Source organism: Rhinopithecus roxellana, chromosome 19 (genome assembly GCF_007565055.1).
Source record: "Rhinopithecus roxellana isolate Shanxi Qingling chromosome 19, ASM756505v1, whole genome shotgun sequence".
Taxonomy (NCBI): Eukaryota; Metazoa; Chordata; class Mammalia; order Primates; family Cercopithecidae; genus Rhinopithecus; species Rhinopithecus roxellana.
Window position 1 is genome coordinate 38,877,443 of NC_044567.1, and position 19,931 is coordinate 38,897,373.

Below are 19,931 nucleotides of genomic sequence, written 5' to 3' on the forward strand. Positions count from 1 at the left end.
CAGGTCCAGTTTGCAGCAACAACAACAACCACAAGGCACACAAAGAAACAGGAAAGTATGACTCAGTCAAAGAAATAAAAACTGACAAACTATTCTGGGGAAGGCCGGACACTGGATTTACTAGACAAAGACTTTGAAACAACTGCCTTAAACATGCTCAAAAACTTAAATAAAAACACAGGCCGGGCACCGTGGCTCACACCTGTAATTCCAGCACTTGGGCAGGCCAAGATGGGCAGATCACCTGAGGTCAGGAGTTTGAGACCAGCCTGGCCAACACAGTGAAACCCCAATCTCTACTAAAAATACAAAAAAATGCCAGGCGCAGTGGCTCACGCCTATAATCCCAGCACTTTGGGAGACTGAGACAGGCGGATCACCTGAAGTCAGGAGTTCAAGACCAGCCTGACCAACATGGAAAAACCCCGTCTCTACTAAAAATACAAAATTACCCGGGCGTGGTGGCGCATGCCTGTAATCCCAGCTACTCGGGAGGCTGAGGCAGGAGAATCGCTTGAACCCGCAGAGGTTTCAGTGAGCCGAGATCACACCACTGCACTCCTGCCTGGGCAACAAGAATGAAACTCCGTCTCAAAAAAAAAAAAAACACACACACACACACACACACAACTAGAAGAAAAAAGGAAAACAACGCGTGTGTGAACCCAACAGGACTATCGATAGAGACAGAAAGTATAAAAAGGAACAAAACAGAAATCCTGGAGCTTTTAAAAGGTACAATAACAAACGTGAAAAATTCATGCTAGCAGTTCAGTAGCACATTTGAGCAGGCACAAGAAAGAATCAGGAAACTCGAAGACAGGAAGATTGAAATTCTGCTCCAGTAGGTCTCCTCAGAAAGGAGAAAAAACAAAGGCGACGAGCAGAGCCTAAAGGACCTGAGATGTCAGCTTCTACCAACACACACAGTATGGGGGTCTGAAATGCGCACAAAGAATGTTCGAAAAAATAAAGGAAAAAAACCTTTTCGAGTTTAATGAAAGACAAGAATTTTACAAATCCAAGAAGCTCAACAAACTCCAAGTAGGATAAACTCACAGGACCCAAAATGAAACACATTTTAATAAAAGCGTTGAAAGCCAAAAGACAAGAGAGAATCTTGACAGCAGCAAGAGAGAAGTGACTGGATAACTGTCAACAGCTGACTTCTCATCAGAAATCATGAAGGCTGGCCGGGCGCGGTGGCTCAAGCCTGTAATCCCAGCACTTTGGGAGGCCGAGATGGGTGGATCACGAGGTCAGGAGATCGAGACCATCCTGGCTAACATGGTGAAACCCTGTCTCTACTTAAAAAATACAAAAAACTAGCCAGACGAGGTGGCGGGCGCCTGTAGTCCCAGCTACTCGGGAGGCTGAGGCAGGAGAATGGCGTAAACCCGGGAAGTGGAGCTTGCAGTGAGCTGAGATCCGGCCACTGCACTCCGGCCTGGGTGACAGAGCCAGACTCCATCTCAAAGAAAAAAAAGAAAAAGAAATCATGAAGGCCAAGGCCGGGCGTGGTGGCTCACACCTGTAATCCCAGCACTTTAGGAGGTTGAGGTGGGTGGATAAACTGAGGTCAGGAGTTCAAGACTAGCCTAACCAACATGTGGAAACCCCATCTGTACAAAAAATACAAAAATCAGCCAGGCGTGGTGGCAAGCACCTGTAATACCAGCTACTCAGAGGGCTGAGGCAGGAGAATCGCTTGAACCTGGAAGGTGGAGGTTGCAGTGAGCCGAGACGGTGCCACTGCACTCCAGCCTGGGAAACAGAGCAAGAACCTGACTCAAAAGAAATGTGTGTTTTTCAGCACTCAATAATTAACAGGTAGATTTGTGTCAACAAGAAAATGCAAAGCCTGAAAAACAACTTTTAAGAGAGAACAAAATAAAAGATCCATGGAAAATAAACTACTACTTTTGGGGACAGGTTTCAACAAGTTCATTACCATCTGTAAGAGGAGACAGGAACAAGAGTGAACGCTGAGCCACCTAGTCACTAAAGTCAAATCTGGAGGGGCTGAGGCGTGTGGTGGGAAGGGTCAGAGCTACAGACCATCTCATCTGGGACAAGCATGTGCACCAGTAGCACAATCCCAGGAGGGTCTCCTCCAGAGCTCTGCAAAAGTTCTCAGCAAGAAGGAGCCTGGCCCCTCCTCTAGCCCAAGGCATGAAGACCCAAGAGCCAGGTCTGTGCACAGGCTCTGCAGAAGCAGAGGAGCAGCACCAGGTTGGTGTAAAGACTCAGGAACAATGAGCCACCCACTTCATGGTCTGTCTGACTTGTTCTGATATTAGAGTCCTAACAACGATCAAGCAGTACCACAAGTCACATTCCCTGTCACACATTAGAACATTTTTATTCAACCACAAGAAATTCTGTCCACGTGCAGCCAGGCTTCCACAGGTTACCCCTCCACATATCAGCCATCTTTTCTTTTTTTTTCGAGACAAGGTTTTGCTCTGTTGCCCAGACTCGAGTGCAATAGTGCAATCACAGTTCACAGCAGCCTCAACCTCCTAAGGTCAAATGATCCTCCCACCTTGGCCTCCCAAGTAGCTAGGACTAGAGGCCCTCACTACAACATCTGGCTACTTTTTTTTGAGACAGGGTCTTACTCAGTTGGGACTACAAGTGTGCGCCGCCATGCACGGCAATCTTACCTACCTATCTACCTGAGACACGGTCTCCCCTTCTGTTGCCTGGGCTGGAGGGCACTGGTGTGATCTCAGGTCCCTGTAGTCTCCACCTCTTGGGTGCAAGTGATCCTCCAACCTCAGTCTCCCGAGTAGCTGGGACTACAGCTGCGCACCACCAGGCCCGGCTAACCTCCCGCTGCGCGCCACCAGGCCCGGCTAACCTCCCGCTGCGCGCCACCAGGCCCGGCTAACCTCCCGCTGCGCGCCACCAGGCCCGGCTAACCTCCCGCTGCGCGCCACCAGGCCCGGCTAACCTCCCGCTGCGCGCCACCAGGCCCGGCTAACCTCCCGCTGCGCGCCACCAGGCCCGGCTAACCTCCCGCTGCGCCACCAGGCCCGGCTAACCTCCCGCTGCGCGCCACCAGGCCCGGCTAACCTCCCGCTGCGCGCCACCAGGCCCGGCTAACCTCCCGCTGCGCGCCACCAGGCCCGGCTAACCTCCCGCTGCGCGCCACCAGGCCCGGCTAACCTCCCGCTGCGCGCCACCAGGCCCGGCTAACCTCCCGCTGCGCGCCACCAGGCCCGGCTAACCTCCTGCTGCGCGCCACCAGGCCCGGCTAACCTCCTGCTGCGCGCCACCAGGCCCAGCTAACACAATTCATGTCGTTTCAAGTCAATGATGGGCCACATATGTGAGGGTTCCGTTAAGATTATGATGCAGCTGAAGAATTCCTACTCCTAGCCATCGTGATGTCATAGTGCAATGAATTACTCACGAGTTTAGGGATGCTGGTGTCAAGGAACCCACTACGCAAACAGCTGTATGAAAGTACAACACATGGCCCGGCACGGTGGCTCACAGCTGTAATCCCAGCACTTTGGGAGGCCGAGACGGGCGGATCACGAGATCAGGAGATTGAGACCATCCCAGCTAACACAGCAAAACCCCATCTCTACTAAAAATACAAAAACAATCAGCCCAGGCCTGGTGGTGGGAGCCTGCAGTCCCAGTTACTCAGGAGGCTGAGGCAGGAGAAGGGTGTGAACCCGGGAGACGGAGCTTGCAGTGAGCTGAGATCATGCCACTGCACTCCAGCCTGGGCGACAGAGCGGGACTCCATCTCAAAAAAAAAGAAAGAAAGAAAGAAAGTACAGCACATATGATCACGTACAATATGTAATACTTGATAATAATAAATGACTGTTACTGGTTATGTATTTACTGCACTATACTTTTTTTTTTTTTTGAGACAGAGTCTCACTCCATTGCCCAGGTTGGAGTGCAGTGGCTTGGTCTGGGCTCACTGCAACCTCCGCCTCCCGGGTTCAAGCAATTCTCCTGCCTCAGCCTCCCGAGTAGCTGGGACTACAGGCGTGTGCCACCAAGCCTGGCTAACGTTTTTTTAGTACAGACGGGCTTTCACCATGTTGGCCAGGCTGGTCTCAAACTCATGACCTCAGGTGATCCACCCGCGACGGCCTCCCAAAGTGCTGGGATTACAGGTGAGAGTCACTGTGCCCGGCAGCACTATACTTTTTATTGTTAATTTAGAGTATACTGCTTCTACTTATTTTTAAAAAGTTAACTATACAGTAGCCCCAGGCAGGTCCTTCAGGCAGCATCCAGAAGGCAGCGTGATTATCACCAGAGGTGACCGCTCCCTGCACGTTACTGCCCCTGAGAACTGTGGAGTGGGACAAGAGGTGGAGGCGGAAGACAGTGATACTGCTGGTACTGACCCTGTATAGGGCTAGGCTAGTGTTGTGTTTCAGTCTTAGTTTTTAAAAAGAAAGTTTAAAAAGAAAAAAAATTAATTTTACAAACAGAAAAAAGTTTATCAAATAAGAATATAAAAATATTTCTGTGGTCAGGCGCATGGCTCACACCCGTAATCCCAGCGCTTTGCGAGGCCGAAGCAGGAAGATCATCTGAGGTCAGGAGTTCGAGACCAGCCTGGCCAACATGGCAAAACTCCATCTCTACTAAAAATACAAAAATTAGCCAGGCAAGGTGGCTACTCGGGAGGCCGAGGCAGGAGAATCTCTTGAACCCAGGTGGCGGAGGTTGCAGTGAGCCAAGATCACACCATTGCACTCCAGCCTGGGCCACACAGTGAGATGCAGTCTCAGAAAAAAACAACAAAAAATATTTTTTATGTCTGTATAATGTGTGTTTTAAACTAAATATTAGTTTATAAAGTAAAAAAAGTTACAGTATGTTAAGGCTAATTTATTCTTATTTTTATTTTTTTTTTGAGATGGAGTCTCGCTCTGCCGCCTGGGCTGGAGTGCAGTGGCCGGATCTCAGCTCACTTCAGCTCACTGCAAGCTCCGCCTCCCAGGTTCACGCCATTCTCCTGCCTCAGCCTCCTGAGTAGCTGGGACTACAGGCGCCCGCCACCACGCCCGGCTAGTTTTTTGTATTTTTTAGTAGAGACGGGGTTTCACCGTGTTAGCCAGGATAGTCTCGATCTCCTGACCTCGTGATCCGCCCGTCTCGGCCTCCCAAAGTGCTGGGATGACAGGCTTGAGCCACCGCGCCCGGCCAAGGCTAATTTATTATTGAAAATTTTTTTCTTCTACCTGACAAGAAAACTCTTTTTAAATAAATTTAGGCCAGGCACAGTGGTTCACACCTGTAATTCAAGCACTTTGGGAGGCCAAGGCGGACGGACCACCTGAGGTCAGGAGTTCAAGACCAACCTGGCCAACATAGTGAAACCCCGTCTCTGCTAAAAATGAAAAAATTAGTTGGGCATGGTCTCAAGCGCTGGCAATCCCAGCTACTCGGGAAGCTGAGGCAGGAGAATCGCTTGAACCCAGGAGGCGGAGGTTGCAGTGAGCCAAGATCACGCCATTGCACTGCAGCCTGGGTGACAAGAACAAAACTCCTTCTCAAATAAGTAAATAAAGTGTAGCCTAAATATCCAGCGTTTCTAAAGTTGACAGTGGTGTATAGTCATGTCCTAGGCCTTCACATTCACTCACTGACTCACCCAGTTCTACAAGCTCTGTTGACACCAAGTGCCCTAGAGAGCTGTACCATCTTTTATCTTTTGTACCTTATTTTTACTGTGTCTTTTCTATGTCTTAGTATGTTTAGATACACAAACACCTACCATGTTACAGCATTCAGTACAGTCACATATTGCTTAACTTTGTGCAGCCTGTGGCTGTAGGAGCAAAAGGATGTACACACAGCCTGGATATGTAGTCGGCTGTGTCATCTAGGTTTGTACAAGTACGCTCTATGATGTTGGCACAACAATGAAATCACCTAACAATGCATTTCTCAGAATGATTTCCACCATTAAGTGATGCACGACTGTACAAGGCCAAAAAGGCCACGCTGGGGAGTCTACCATCAACGAAAACAAAAAAAAAGTGGAAGCAACTGCAGAATCAGAAGTGAATTTTACCTGACTTACATCTATAACTGTTTTACATGGTTTTCTACAGTACAGTATTCACCCAATCCAACTCAGACGCCTACATCCAACCAATTCAGCAATAAACATTTGAGTCCTATCGAGTACCCAGAATTCCTGGAGGTCATCCAGGGGTCAAAGGTCACAACCCCAGGAAGTATACAACGTAAAGACGAATCAGCCCAGCCAGCCCACAGAACACTTACAGGCAGTTCACTCAAGTGTACGGGATTTGAGTTGTGTTTAACTACATGTGGGCAAGTCCAGGGGGAAGCTGGGCAAAGTGGGAACAGGTCCTCAAGGAGGACCCAGAACAGTTAGTTTATATTTCAACCACATCTTCTTCTACCCAGCTCAAACGGCTATAAAAATGATGTTCATTACCCTAACATCCTCCAACAGTTCAGAAATGGCAAAAACACAGAATTTTTAAAACATTCTCTATACACTCAAAATGCTATTGTATTCTGAAAAATACAAGACCAAAAAAGCCACTTTGAAAACACAACAGCAGACCAGGCGCAGTGGCTCACGCCTGTAATTCCAACGTTTTGGGAGGCCAAGGCAGGAGAATCACTTGTGGTCAGGAGTTTGAGACCAGCCTGGCCCACATGATGAAACCCCATCTCTACTAAAAATATAAAAATTAGCCGGGCATGGTGGTGGGCACCTGTAATCCCAGCTTCTTGGGAGACTGAGGCAGGAGAATCACTTGAACCCGGCAGGAGGAAGTTGCGGTGAGCCGAGATGGTGCCAGTGCACTCCAGCGTGGGCGACAGAGCAAGACTCCGTCTCAAAAAAACAAAACAAAACAAAAAAACACAATAATAGTTTTAAATTTACTTATTTCAGGTTTTCTTTTTCTTTCTTTTTTTTTTTTGAGATGGAGTTTCGCTCTTGTTGCCCAGGCGCCATCTCAGCTCACCACAACCTCCGCCTCCCGGGTTCAAGTGATTCTCCGCCTTAGCCTCCCGAGTAGCTGGGATTACAGGCGTGCGCCACCACACCAGGCTAATTTTGTATTGTTAGTAGAGACAGGGTTTCTCCATGTTGGTCAGGCTGGTCTCGAACCCCCGACCTCAGGAGATCTGCCCGCCTCGACCACACAAAGCGCTGGGATGACAGGCGTGAGCCAACGTGCCTGGCCTATTTCAAATTTTCTATATTCCATCCGTTCAAATAAAAGTCAAAAGATGAGTTTTCTTACTGCTGATTATTAATGACTAAACACCATTAAAAACAGCACCTTGAGAGCCGTCTTTCCCAGCATGGCTGTGCTAACACTGACGTCACATCGTGAGTTCATTCTCCAGTGGAACCAGGAACACAAAAAACTGGAACAATTCAGCTACAGCTCAGTGTTTTTTTCCTCACTAAACGTTCTCAGAATGTCTGTATTAATGTAACTAAGGTATTCCTAGTTCTCAGACTATCTGTATCAGCCTGATTAAGTCAATAAATATGACTACGAGTACACAAGTGTAACAGTGCTAGGCTACTACTGCCTTAAGGGACCTAGCTGAACCTTCTCACAACCAGGGATAGCAAGACAGAACTGCATTCCAAGAGTGTCCTTTCAAAGCTGCAAAGGGAGGAGGAGTTATCTAGTGACTCTGCAATGAGTCTCAACCCCCAGGCTCTGTTTTAGAAGAGGCACTTCTGTAATCCCAGCACTTTGGGAGGCCAAGGTGGGCGGATCATGAGGTCAGGAGATGGAGACCATCCTGGCTAACACGGTGCAACCCCACCTCTACTAAAAATACAAAAACTTTGCCGGGCGTGGTGGCAGGCCCCTGTAGTCCCAGCTACTCAGGAGGCTGAGGCAGGAGAATGGCGTGAACCTGGGAGGCAGAGCTTGTAGTGAGCCGAGATCGCGCCACTGCACTCCAGCCTGGGCGACAGAGCGAGACTCCGACTCAAAAAAAAAAAAAAAAAAAAAAGAAAGAAAAGCCACTTTCAGGTGAGGCGCCACAGCTCATGCCTGTAATCCCAGCACTTTGGGAGGCTGAGGTGAGCAGATCACCTGAGGTCAGGAGTTCCAGACCAGCCTGGCCAACATGGTGAAACCCTATCTCTACTAAAAATACAAAAATTAGCCACGCGTGGTAGCAGGCACCTGTAATCCCAGGTGCTCAGGGGGCTAAGGCAGGAGAATCACTTGAACCCGCGAGGCAGAGGTTGCAGTGAGCTGAGATTTTGCCACTGCACTCCAGCCTGGAAGACAGAGCAGGACTCCATCTTGAAAAAAAAAGAAAAATTAGCCGGCGTGTTGGCACATGCCTGTAATTCCAGCTCCTCAGGAGACTGAGGCAGGAGAATCACTTGAAACCAGGAGGTGGACACTGCAGTGAGCTGAGATCACACCACTGCACTTCAGCCTGGGCAACAGAGCAAGACCCTGTCTCAAAAAAAAAAAAAAAGGCGCTTTCAAGTTTACTTTGAACAGCTACTTTGGTAGCATAAAAGTTTTAAGCAGGAATCATCTGTAAAAAAACTATCAAAACTTACCACCAGCCGGGCGCGGTGGCTCAAGCCTGTAATCCCAGCACTTTGGGAGGCCGAGACGGGCGGATCACGAGGTCAGGAGATCGAGACCATCCTGGCTAACACGGTGAAACCCCGTCTCTACTAAAAACTACAAAAAACTAGCCGGGCGACGTGGCGGCGCCTGTAGTCCCAGCTACCCGGGAGGCTGAGACAGGAGAATGGCGTGAACCCGGGAGGCGGAGCTTGCAGTGAGCTGAGATCCGGCCACTGCACTCCAGCCTGGGCGACAGAGCGAGACTCCGTCTCAAAAAAAAAAAAAAAAAAAAAAAACTTACCACCAATAGGACCAAGAGTCATACTCAATTCTTGTTATACTATCAACTGCTAGGCTGCTATGCAACAGGCGGCTCTCCCCTCCCGCGTCCTGTGCATAGTAAGGTTTTTTAGCCGCATCCCTGGCCTCTGTCCACTAGATGCCAGTAGCACCAGTCCTCCCAGTCTATGCTAACCAAACATGTCTCCAGACACTGTCAAACGTCCCAGGGAGGGGACGGAGGCAGACTCATCCTGGTGTTATACTCCAACGCCTTTCACAGGACAAAGAACACAAGTATTCCATCTCAAATGACAAACTGCAGCAAAAACCAAATACTGTCTAAAAATCTATGGAATTCTCAGCAGAGCACCTTCTCTGTTCCTAACAAATCAGCAGGGACGTTTGAAGCCCAACATGCACTCTAAGCTGAAGTGCACGAGGAAAGCAGGGCCGCTGGGGCTGGGGCTCTTGCATGAGGTACTTCCTGGTCTCCCTGCCACCACTTCCTAGGGTGTAGGTGTAACACCTTGTTCCACGCTCAAAGCCAGCTTCACATCGTAGAGATGGTAACGTGTGCCTTAAACATGCCCTCACGGACTGCATTTTAGCAGCAAATTCAAGAATTGCTAATGAAAAAGTATGGAGGTTGATTTGCTATGACTGTCATTATTTAAGATATTATAAATTGCTCCAAAAACCAAACATAAAAGAAAACAAGAGCCCCACAAAAATGTTAAACAGATAAGAACACTACCCAAATGCCAACTGCTTTCATGAAAAGCTTCCTTAACTTAGAAACCCTCTTTTCTTCATCTTCCAAAAAAACTTTTCTCCTCAACAAAGCAAGAATAGTTACATTTTCACAATGGAAAAATCTGCTGTTACTATAACAGCCTCATCTCCTGGAATATTTCCACCAAACATGCACTGGGCCGTGCTGCACTTCTGCAACCACAGGTCTAAATGGGACCTGCCAGTAAGTGGGGGAGCCCCGCCTGACTACAATCCCTTCACTATTAATAAATGATCAGCACTTGAAAACATGTACAGACCAGGTGGGATGGCTCACGCCTGTAATCCCAGCACTTTGGGAGACTGAGGTGGGGGGACCGCTTGAGGACAGGAATTTGCGACCAGCCTGGGCAACATAGCGAGACCCCAGGTCCAAAAAAAAAAAATTAGCCCTGAATGGCCATGCAGGCCTGTACTCTCAGATACATGGGAGACTGAGGTGGGAGGATCGCTTGAGTCCAGGAGTTCAAGGCTGCAGTGAGCTATGATGGCACCACTGTACTCCAGCCTGGGTGACAGAGTAAGACTCTAAATAATAAAATAAAAGGAACACAGAGTTTTACCACTGGATGAAGTACTAAACACTAGGTGAGACAGAAGTAAGTTGGTTACTGGGTTTTTAACTTAAAGTAACAATTATGCTAAAATAGCTGCACTGTGCTTCCTGTCTACAAATCAGTGATAACAATGTATCTCAATTTGCTAAATGAATATTTTGGGTTTTGAGACAGAGTCTTGCTATGTCGCCCAGGCTGGAGTACAGGGGTGCCATCTTGGCTGACGGCAACCTTCACCCCATGGGTTCAAGCAATTCTCCTGCTTCAGCCTCCTGAGTCGCTGGAATGACAGGCACCCACCACCACGCCCAGCTAATTTTTTTTTTTTTTTTTTTTTTTTTTTTTTTTTTTTTTTTTTTTTTGAGACAGAGTCTGGCTCTGTCGCCCAGGCTGGAGTGCTGTGGCCGGATCTCAGCTCACTGCAAGCTCCGCCTCCCGGGTTTACACCATTCTCTTGCCTCAGCCTTCCAAGTAGCTGGGACTACAGGCGCCCGCCTCGTCGCCCGGCTAGTTTTTTGTATTCTTTAGTAGAGACGGGGTTTCACCGTATTAGCCAGGATGGTCTCGATCTCCTGACCTTGTGATCCGCCCGTCTCGGCCTCCCATAGTGCTGGGATTACAGGCTTGAGCCACCGCGTCCGGCCGTAGCAGAGACGGAGTTTAGCCATATTGGCCAGACTGATCTCAAACTTCTGACCTCAGGTGATCCGCCTGCCTCGGCTTCCCAAAGTGCTGGGATTACACGCAAAAGCCAACAGGCCCAGCCAAAATTTATTTAAAAGCTATCTCACCGGGCGCGGTGGCTCAAGCCTGTAATCCCAGCACTTTGGGAGGCCGAGACGGGCGGATCACGGGGTCAGGAGATCGAGACCATCCTGGCTAACACGGTGAAACCCTGTCTCTACTAAAAAATACAAAAAACTAGCCGGGCGAGGTGGCGGGCGCCTGTAGTCCCAGCTACTCCGGAGGCTGAGGCAGGAGAATGGCATAAACCCGGGAGGCGGAGCTTGCAGTGAGCTGAGATCAGGCCACTTGCACTCCAGCCCGGGCGACAGAGCAAGACTCCGCCTCAAAAATAAAAAAATAAAAAAAAAAAAATAAAAAATAAAAAATAAAAAAATAAAAATAAAAAATAAAATAAAATAAAATAAAATAAAATAAAATAAAATAAAAATAAAATTAAAATAAAATTAAAATAAAATAAAATAAAATAAAATAAAATTAAAATAAAATAAAATAAAATAAAATAAAATAAAAGCTATCTCTACTAAAAATACAAAAATTAGCCAGCATGGTGGTGCATGCCTGTAATCCCAGCTCCTCAGGAGGCTGAGGCAGGAGAATCGCTTGAACCCGGGAGGTGGAGCTTAAATACATAGTAGTTATTAAAGGCAATTGATTTGTACACTGAGCATTTTTCAAAGTGCAAAGCGGCATTTCTCCTCTGCTATGAACTTCCCTTTATTTATGCCAACACATGCCAACTCCTGTGTCCCAGCCTCAGCTCCACTTACAAGCTTGTCAGGAGTTTCAGGTCGCCAAACAAAGGCATTTCAGCCACCCTTGCAGCCCTTCAATATGGAAACACATCAGACTTTCCAAGTAGTTCCATTCTGACCCGCTCTGCTCAGCTCTTCAAACAAGACAATCTCATTTTCTTTTCCACTGGGAGCTGTCCTCCTTCACACGTCATCTGCTGTCTACTCGGCCAAAGAGCTGACCAGGTCTCAACTCCATCTTCTTTTTTTTTTTTTCTGAGACAGAGTCTCGCTCTGTCCCCCAGGCTGGAGTGCAGTGGCACGATCTTGGCTCACTACAAGCACCACCTCCCGGGTTCACGTCATTCTCCTGCCTCAGCCTCCCGAGTAGCTGGGACTACAAGTGTCCGCCACCATGCCTGGCTAATTTTTTGTATTTTTAGTAGAGACGGGGTTTCACCGTGTTAGCCACGATGGTCTCGATCTCCTGACCTTGTGATCCGCCTGCCTCGGCCTCCCAAAGTGCTGGGATCACAGGCGTGAGCCACCGCGCCCGGCCTCAGCTCCCATTTCTTGGTGGTTCCTTGAGCCACTTCACCTTAGTTTAGTGATGAGGTTTCCGCTCTTCCTAACCCTAATCTCAACTCTGCTCTCCTTACAAGGCCCTCACTTTACATGCACTCCTTCCACCTCCACTCCCTCCTTCCTCCCCAGCCCTATGTCCAGCCTCCTTCCTTATCCTGGAGACAACAGCCCTCTCAAAGGCTGCCCAAGACTTCCTGATTGCCAAGCCATGTCCCTTGGCCATCTCCTTCCCAGGACCCCCTCCTTCTTACTTCTTCTTTCTGGTACTGGTATTCTCCAGGAAGCTCAGTTCTGCCCATCCGTATTCTGAGTAGGACAAAATCACTGTGAGTTCCCTCAATTCATTTATTGGAGTCTCCACCTGGAAAGCTCCAGAAGCCACTGACTGTCGGCTCACCTCTCTCCAGTCTTCACCTTGGAAGATACTATCTCTGATTTAATGAGCAAGTCTTCAAATGTGACATTACCAAACACAATCTGCCGCATAAGAAAGCAAGCGTTGAATTACCACTAGGCAGAACCGATAATTCTTTTGGCATAGGACAGGGGTCACTTTTCTAAATAAACAGTTTTAGTTTAGCACGTTAAATAGTCGTAGGCAATAGTAAATTCAACTTGTTCTATTTATATTTGACTATTAGATATTCTGGGATCTTACTGATCAAAATGTGTCAAATTCAATTGACATTTTCAAAGTATAAACAACTGTTACAGTTGCCTATTTCTATTCATAAAGTACACAGTTTGTTACCATGGCAACAAAAATAGCAACAACAAACCCAACCTGTCCTGTCCAATTGATCTTCCTGAAAACACTTCACCAGTCACAGACTCCAAACCAGGCCCTTGGACAAATACGCACCTTGTCCTCGGCTGGGCGCAGTGGCTCACACCTGTCATCCCAGCACTCTGGGCAGATGACCCGAGGTCAGGAAATCGAGACCAGCCTGGCCAACATGGTGAAACCCTGTCTCTACTAAAAAGACAAAAAAATTTAGCCGGACGTGGTGGCACGCACCTGTAGTCCCAGCTACTTGGGAGGCTGAGACAGAAGAATTGCTTGAACCCAGGAGGTGGAGGTTGCAGTGAGCCGAGATCGCTCCACTGCACTCCAGCCCGGGCAACAGAGGAGACTCCGTCTCAAAAAATAGATAAATAAATAAATAAAATACAAATATAAAAATGAGCCAGGTGTGGTGGCGGGCATCTGTAAACCCACCTACTCGGGAGGCTGAGCCAGGAGAATCACTTGCATGCGGGAGGTGGAGGTTGCAGTGAGCGGAGATTGTGTCACTGCACCCCAGCCTGGGTGACAGAGCGAGACCGTCTTTAAAAAAAAAAAAAAGAAAAAACAAACACCTTGTCCTCAAAGAGGGCATTTCAGTCTATCACTGGCAAAGTAAAAACACTCCCCACCAGACATAGGCAGACTTCACGCTCCAGCTGCTCTAAAATCTGCCCCAAAGTCTCTTCCAGCCTGAATTCCAGGTTCCCCAGAGCCAGGCTACAGGGCCAGTCACATGTGGGAGGCAACATCCACCGGCTCACCTCCAAGAGCCCTGCCCAGGTGGCCCAGAACACCCCCATGGAGCCCACCCTCCAGTCTCCCAGGAACACCTGTGCCTCCAGTCAGTCTGAGGTTCTCAGAGAGGAAAACGCTGCCTTCCTTTACACACAGCCCGGCAGCCTGTGTATCCAAAAATCAAGGACTTGAAGAAGCCATTTGTTTTCTGGAAAACCATGCACCCTGACAATCTTGTACACACTGCGCCCCCACCCATCCACACTGGGCTCGAGGCTCCCCAGCCACTGTGGAAACGGTACTTGGATCCACATCTTAGTCAAATTACTAAAATACAGCAGCCAAGGACAGGATCACAGTCCTCACCTTTCTCTCTTCCCCCACATTAATACATTATTTAGTATTTCAATGAAATGAGCCAAATTTTAAACCTAAACTACTTATGTACTCTTCCAAAATTTCTGATAATTTTTAATATAAATTCAAAACATAAATTCATAAAATCACTGTGGTTCAAATAAGAGACCAACCATGGGTTGCTACATTATTTTCTCACTCTACAGTGATGCTGAATTTAGTAGGCAAATCTGAAATAATCATTAATACTATTTCAGCCTTAGGATGGGCGCAGTGGCTCACGCCTGTAATCGCAGCTACTTAGGAGGCTGAGGCAGGAGAATTGCTTGAATCCAAGAAGCCAAGGTTGCAGTGAGCTGAGATTCAAGCCACTGCACTCCAGCATGGGCGACAGAGTGAGACTCGTAATAATACTTTGGCCTTTACATAATTACTCTAAGTTATGTATGCTTTAAGCTTATATATTTAATTTGATTTTTAAACCTAAAAAGAACTTGTATCATCAACCTGAATACTGAGCTTAAATTTAGAAAAAAAGATTTTAGGGCCAGGTGTTGTGGCTCACACCTGTAATCCCAGCACTCTGAGAGGCAGAGGCAAGAGGATCACCTGAGGTCAGGAGTTCAAGACCAGCCTGACCAACATGGATCAACCCTGTCTCTACTAAAAATACAAAATTAACTGGGTGGGGTGGGGTGGTGCGCACCTGTAATCCCAAGTACTCGGGAGGCTGAAGCAGGAGAATCACTTGAGCCCAGGAGGCAGAGGCTGCAGTGAGCCGAGATCGCACCATTGCACTCCAGCCTGGGCAACAAGAGGAAAAATTCTGTCAAAAAAAAAAAAAAAAAAAAAAGATTTTAAACTATTTATCTGCATTTCACTGGTACCAATTCTTTACAATTTATTCCATTAACCTGTGTTACCACCCTACGCCAAAAATTTGGAAATGATGCCCTACAAAAAAGGAGGTGCTGAAATATCCTCTAGGTTAATAATGTAATTCACACTGTACAAATGCTAAGCTCTCTTCTGTGAAAAAAGCCATTCATCCCCTTGTGTACTCAGTACCGGTAGAGGTTCCCAGGCCCATGAGAAGTCCAGAATACATGTTAGCCTCGGTGGCCACAAGACTCTTCCCTGAGTACAAGTGGGAGGCGCAGCTTCCATCTCACCACCCTTCTTACTCGTCTCTACTGCAAGGCTCATTATTACTGTTCAGAAGTTCTGAATTCGGCCAGGCGTGGTGGCTCACAGCTGTAATCCCAGCACTTTAGGAGGCCAAGGTGGGTGAATCACGAGGTCAGGAGATCAAGACCATCCTGGCCAACATGGTAAAACCCTGTCTCTACTAAAAATACAAAAATTAGCTGGGTGTGGTGGCATGTGCCTGTAATCCCATCTACTCAGGAGGCTGAGGCACAAGAACTGCTTGAACCCGGGAGGCGGAGGTTGCAGCAAGTCAAGATTGCACCATTGCACTCCAGCCTGGCGTCAGAGCGAGATTCTGTCTCAAAAAAATAAGTTCTGAATTCTGGCCCTCACTGAAAGGTCGACTTATTTTGATGTTTATCACGTTAGCATGTGTAGAATTCAATTCAATACAAATGGCTCTGGCTGAATGGTAAGAAGAATTTTCTTTAAAAACTCAAAATCGGGCCAGGCGCGGTGGCTAATGCCTGTAATCCCAGCACTTTGGGAGGCCGAGGCAGGCGGATCATGAGGTCAGGAGATCAAGACCATCTAGCACACTAGCACAGTGAAACCCTATCTCTACTAAAAATACAAAAAAATTTAGCCGGGCATAGTGGCGGGCACCTGTAGTCCCAGCTACTCGAGAGGCTAAAGCAGGAGAATGGCATGAACCCAGGAGGCAGAGCTTGCAGTGAGCCGAGATCACGCCACTGTACTCCAACCTCAGGGACAGAGCGAAACTCCATCTCAAAAAAAAAAAAAAAAAAAAAAAGAATTCCAAAAATCTCAAAATCTTAGCTCACACCTGTAATCCCAGCACTTTGGGAGGAGTGGTGAGATCCTAGCTCACACCTGTAATCCCAGCCTGGAATGCAGTGGTGAGATCACAGCTCACACTTGTAATCCCGGCCTGGAATGCAGTGGTGAGATCACAGCTCACACCTGTAATCCCGGCCTGGAATGCAGTGGTGAGATCACAGCTCACAGCAACTTCACACTCCTGATCACTGGGGCAGGAGAATCGCTTGTGCCCAGGAGTTTGAGGCTGCCATGAGCTGTCGTTACACCAGTGCACTCCAGGTAACAGAGACTGTGTCTCAAACACAAAAACAAACAAAACAAAAACTCAAGATCCCCACAGTAGACGTGTAACTTCCTTGTGACACAATATTTTGTAAAAAAAAAAAAAAAAAAAAAAAAAAACAGATTAAACGGTAGCCATTAGGCCCCACCATTGATTTCATACAGTCTATAGTACAAACACACATAAACAGCATTTTCGTTTGAAAATTTCCTTTTTTTTTCTTTTTTCTGAGACGGAGTCTTCCTCTGTCGCCCCGACTGGAGTGCAGTGGTGAGATCTGGGCTCACGGCAAGCTCCACTTCCCAGGTTCACATTCTCCTGGCTCAGTCTCCTGAGTAGCTGAGACTACAGGCGCCAGCCACCACGCCTGGCTTTTTTTTTTTGTATTTTTAGTAGAGACGAGGTTTCACTGTGTTAGCCAGGATGGTCTCGATCTCATGACCTCGTGATCCCCCAGGCTCCGCCTCCCAAAGTGCTAAGATTACAGGCATGAGCCACCAAGCCCGGTCTGAAAATAACATTCTTTAAAATGCTACTACCAAAGTTTAAGGAATATGCTGGTACACCTTTCCATCCTAAGAAACAGAACAGCACATGCAAACACACACCACGCACGCAAGTCAAGAAAAAAAGCAACAGCTCTTACCAGCATCTCCAACAACTGAAAACGGTTAAAAATTCCAGTTTGTAGGCCGAGCGCAGTGGCTCACGCCTGTAATCCCAGCACTCTGGGAGGCCGAGGCAGGAGGATCACCAGGTCAGGAGTTCAAGACCAGCCTGGCCAAGATGGTGAAATTCCGTCTCCACTAAAAATACAATTAGCTGGGCGCGGTGGCAGGCGCCTGTAATCCCAGCTACTCGGGAGGCTGAGGCAGGAGAACCACTTGAACTCCGAGGGCGGAGATTTCAGTGAGCCAAGATCGCGCCACTGCACTCCAGCCTGGGCGACAGAGTGAGACCCCGTCTCAAAAAACAAAAAAATTCCAGTTTGTGTGGACAAAAGGCTGTACTTGCAATGATCTAGAAGCGATCCCCTGAGGAATAATTAGCATTTCCTAGACAGCAAGTTTGTGTTTCAAGCAGAGTAAATAACTTCATAAAACCACAGGATCAAGCTAAATTGTTTTGTAGCAGGATTGACAGTTCCCCACGAGGCTCACTTAACACTCTACATGACCTTATAATAATTCCTCATCAACTGTCTTTTTGTAGAAATTATATGAAAAGTGAAAAGTATCTAGTTTTCCCTAAATTTCAAGGTTCAGAGCACAGATTGAAAACCCATCCTGCTTGAAGAGCTTTCCAATTTGGGCCACTGAAAACACGGCAGGGAAAAAGGAGTCTTTGCTGCTTAAAACACCGCACTCTTGAAATAGCTCACTCCTGAAAACGAGTGAACAACAACAACAGACAACCCTCCACCGATTAAGAGGCACAGGTTTTAGTTCGGGGCAGTTCCTCCCACCGCACACCGCACGTTTTAACGCTTCTGTTCAGCGCGACCTCGCTGCAGGTGAGGAACAGCACATGTAAACTCCCCGCACGCACCGAACCTAGAAACCTTGACCCGCGCGCGCAGCCGCCCGCGGCTCCAGCTCCAGGAAGGGGGAAAGACGGGGGGCTGCACCTGCCAGGCGGGGGACCGGGAGGACGGGGGTCGGGGCCAGGGGCTGTCGAGGGTTGGGATCCAGCTGGGGCCTGGGTCCCGCTGGTGGCCCCGGCCGTGGGTGGTCCCGGGCCTGGACTCGGGTCCCGTCCCGTCCCGCCAGGCGCCGCAGGCCGCAGACCCCGCCCGCCCCGCCCCGAGGCCACTCACACGCGCGGCAGCTGCAGCGGCGGCGCCCCGCGCCTCTGGAACACGCCGTCCACGAACACGCCGTTCTTGCCCAGGCAGCGCAGGTAGAAGTCGCCGCCAGCGTCGGGCCTGGGCTGCGCGGGCGGCGGCTCCGGAGCGGCCCCGCCATGGCCGCCGCCGCCGCCCGGGGGCGTGAAGATCTCGAGGTGGCGCCGGGAGATGAAGCTCGAGTGGCCCATGCTCACGTCCACCGAGCCCTGCGACGAGTTGCGGCCGATGGTCACCGAGCGCTTCTTCATCAGATACTCGAACTCGCGGCCCTCCAGGCGCGCCACGGCCCAGCCGCCCGGCGGGGACCCGCCGCCCCCGGCCCCGCCGCCCCCGGCCCCGCCGCCCGCGGGTGGCGTGCCCGCGCCCGAGAGCGCCGCCGCGGCCGCCGCCATGGGCCTGCGTGAGGGCCCCCAGGCCGCTCCGCGCGGGCGCCGGTGGCGCGGGCCGAGGCCCAGGCCGCGCGGGTCGTCGGCCGCCGCGCACCGGAGCTGAGGGAGGGGGCCGAGCCGAGGCCGCCGGCCGGCGAGCGAGCGAGCGGCGGCGAGGGGCGGGAGCACGCGCGGCCGCGCCACCGAGCCGGCGTGCCGGGCCCGCCCCTCGCTGACGGACGGCCACGCCGGCCAATGGGGGCGGCGCACGGCAGTGGGGCTACCGAGGCGGACCAATGGCAAGACACGTCGCGCCGAGCTGCCGGCACGTCCGGCGGCGACGCCCGACGCAGTCCCGACTCCGGGCGCCGCGGAAAACCCGGGGCGGACGACCGAGAACCCGCACGGGATCCGGGCTGGCGCGGGGGGCGGCGCGGGCGCGGGGGCCCAGGGGTCTGAGCCCGGCCTGGCAGCGCCTTAGACGCGGCGGGCAGGACCGGGCCCAAGGTCACAGCGGGCGCCGGGCACGCGTCAGCCCCCAACCCGGCGTGGACGCCTGGGTGCGGACAGGCGACGGCCAGTGCGCCCAGGCCCGGCCGCCAAGCGGCCTTTTCCCCTCGAGGTGCGGGAACATCGCGGAGGGGCCTCGGGCCGCGTGGCCTCAGACCCAGGGCACCCGGTGACACGTTCGTTTTTAACCAGCAGCTCCAGGACTGGATGTCGTTATCTTTCCTGGCTAGCGGGTCATGTCATTGTGTCAAAAGTGTCCTGCAAAATACCCAGAAGTTGTGAATCACATTTACTTAACTGTCGTCAGCACGCAGTTTAAAAATATACACGAGGCCGGACGCCGAGGCTCTCGCCTGTAATCCCAGCACTTTGGGAGGCCGAGGCGAGCGGATCACCTGAGGTCAGGAGTTCGAGACCAGCCTAGCCAACATTGTGAAACCCCAGCTCTACTAAAAATACAAAAAAAAATTAGCCGGGCGTGGTGGGGCACACCTGTAGTCCCAGCTACTCAGGAGGCGGAGGCAAGAGAATTGCTTAAACCTGGGAGGTGGAGAGTGCAGTGAGCCAAAATCGCGCCACTGCCCTTCAGTATGGGCAATGAGAGTGAAACTACGTCATATATATATATATATATATATATATATATATATATATATATACATACACACACATACATACACATATATACACACACACACATATATGAACTCTCTTATGAACGAATAGTTAATGTCTTAACCAATCTGATACTAAGTTTTTAAAAAACAG

General features: G+C 49.7%; 1 protein-coding gene across 1 annotated transcript in view; it reads right to left on the reverse strand.

Annotated features, from left to right (window-relative positions):
- The window catches only part of FOXK2 (forkhead box K2), an 82,565-nt gene extending 63,760 nt beyond the window's left edge, over positions 1 to 18,805 (reverse strand). The window contains 1 exon segment of the mRNA XM_030923084.1: positions 18,256 to 18,805. Within this exon segment, the coding sequence (XP_030778944.1) occupies positions 18,256 to 18,677 (422 nt within the window). The 5' untranslated portion in view covers positions 18,678 to 18,805.
- Positions 18,806 to 19,931: the final 1,126 nt, after the last annotated feature.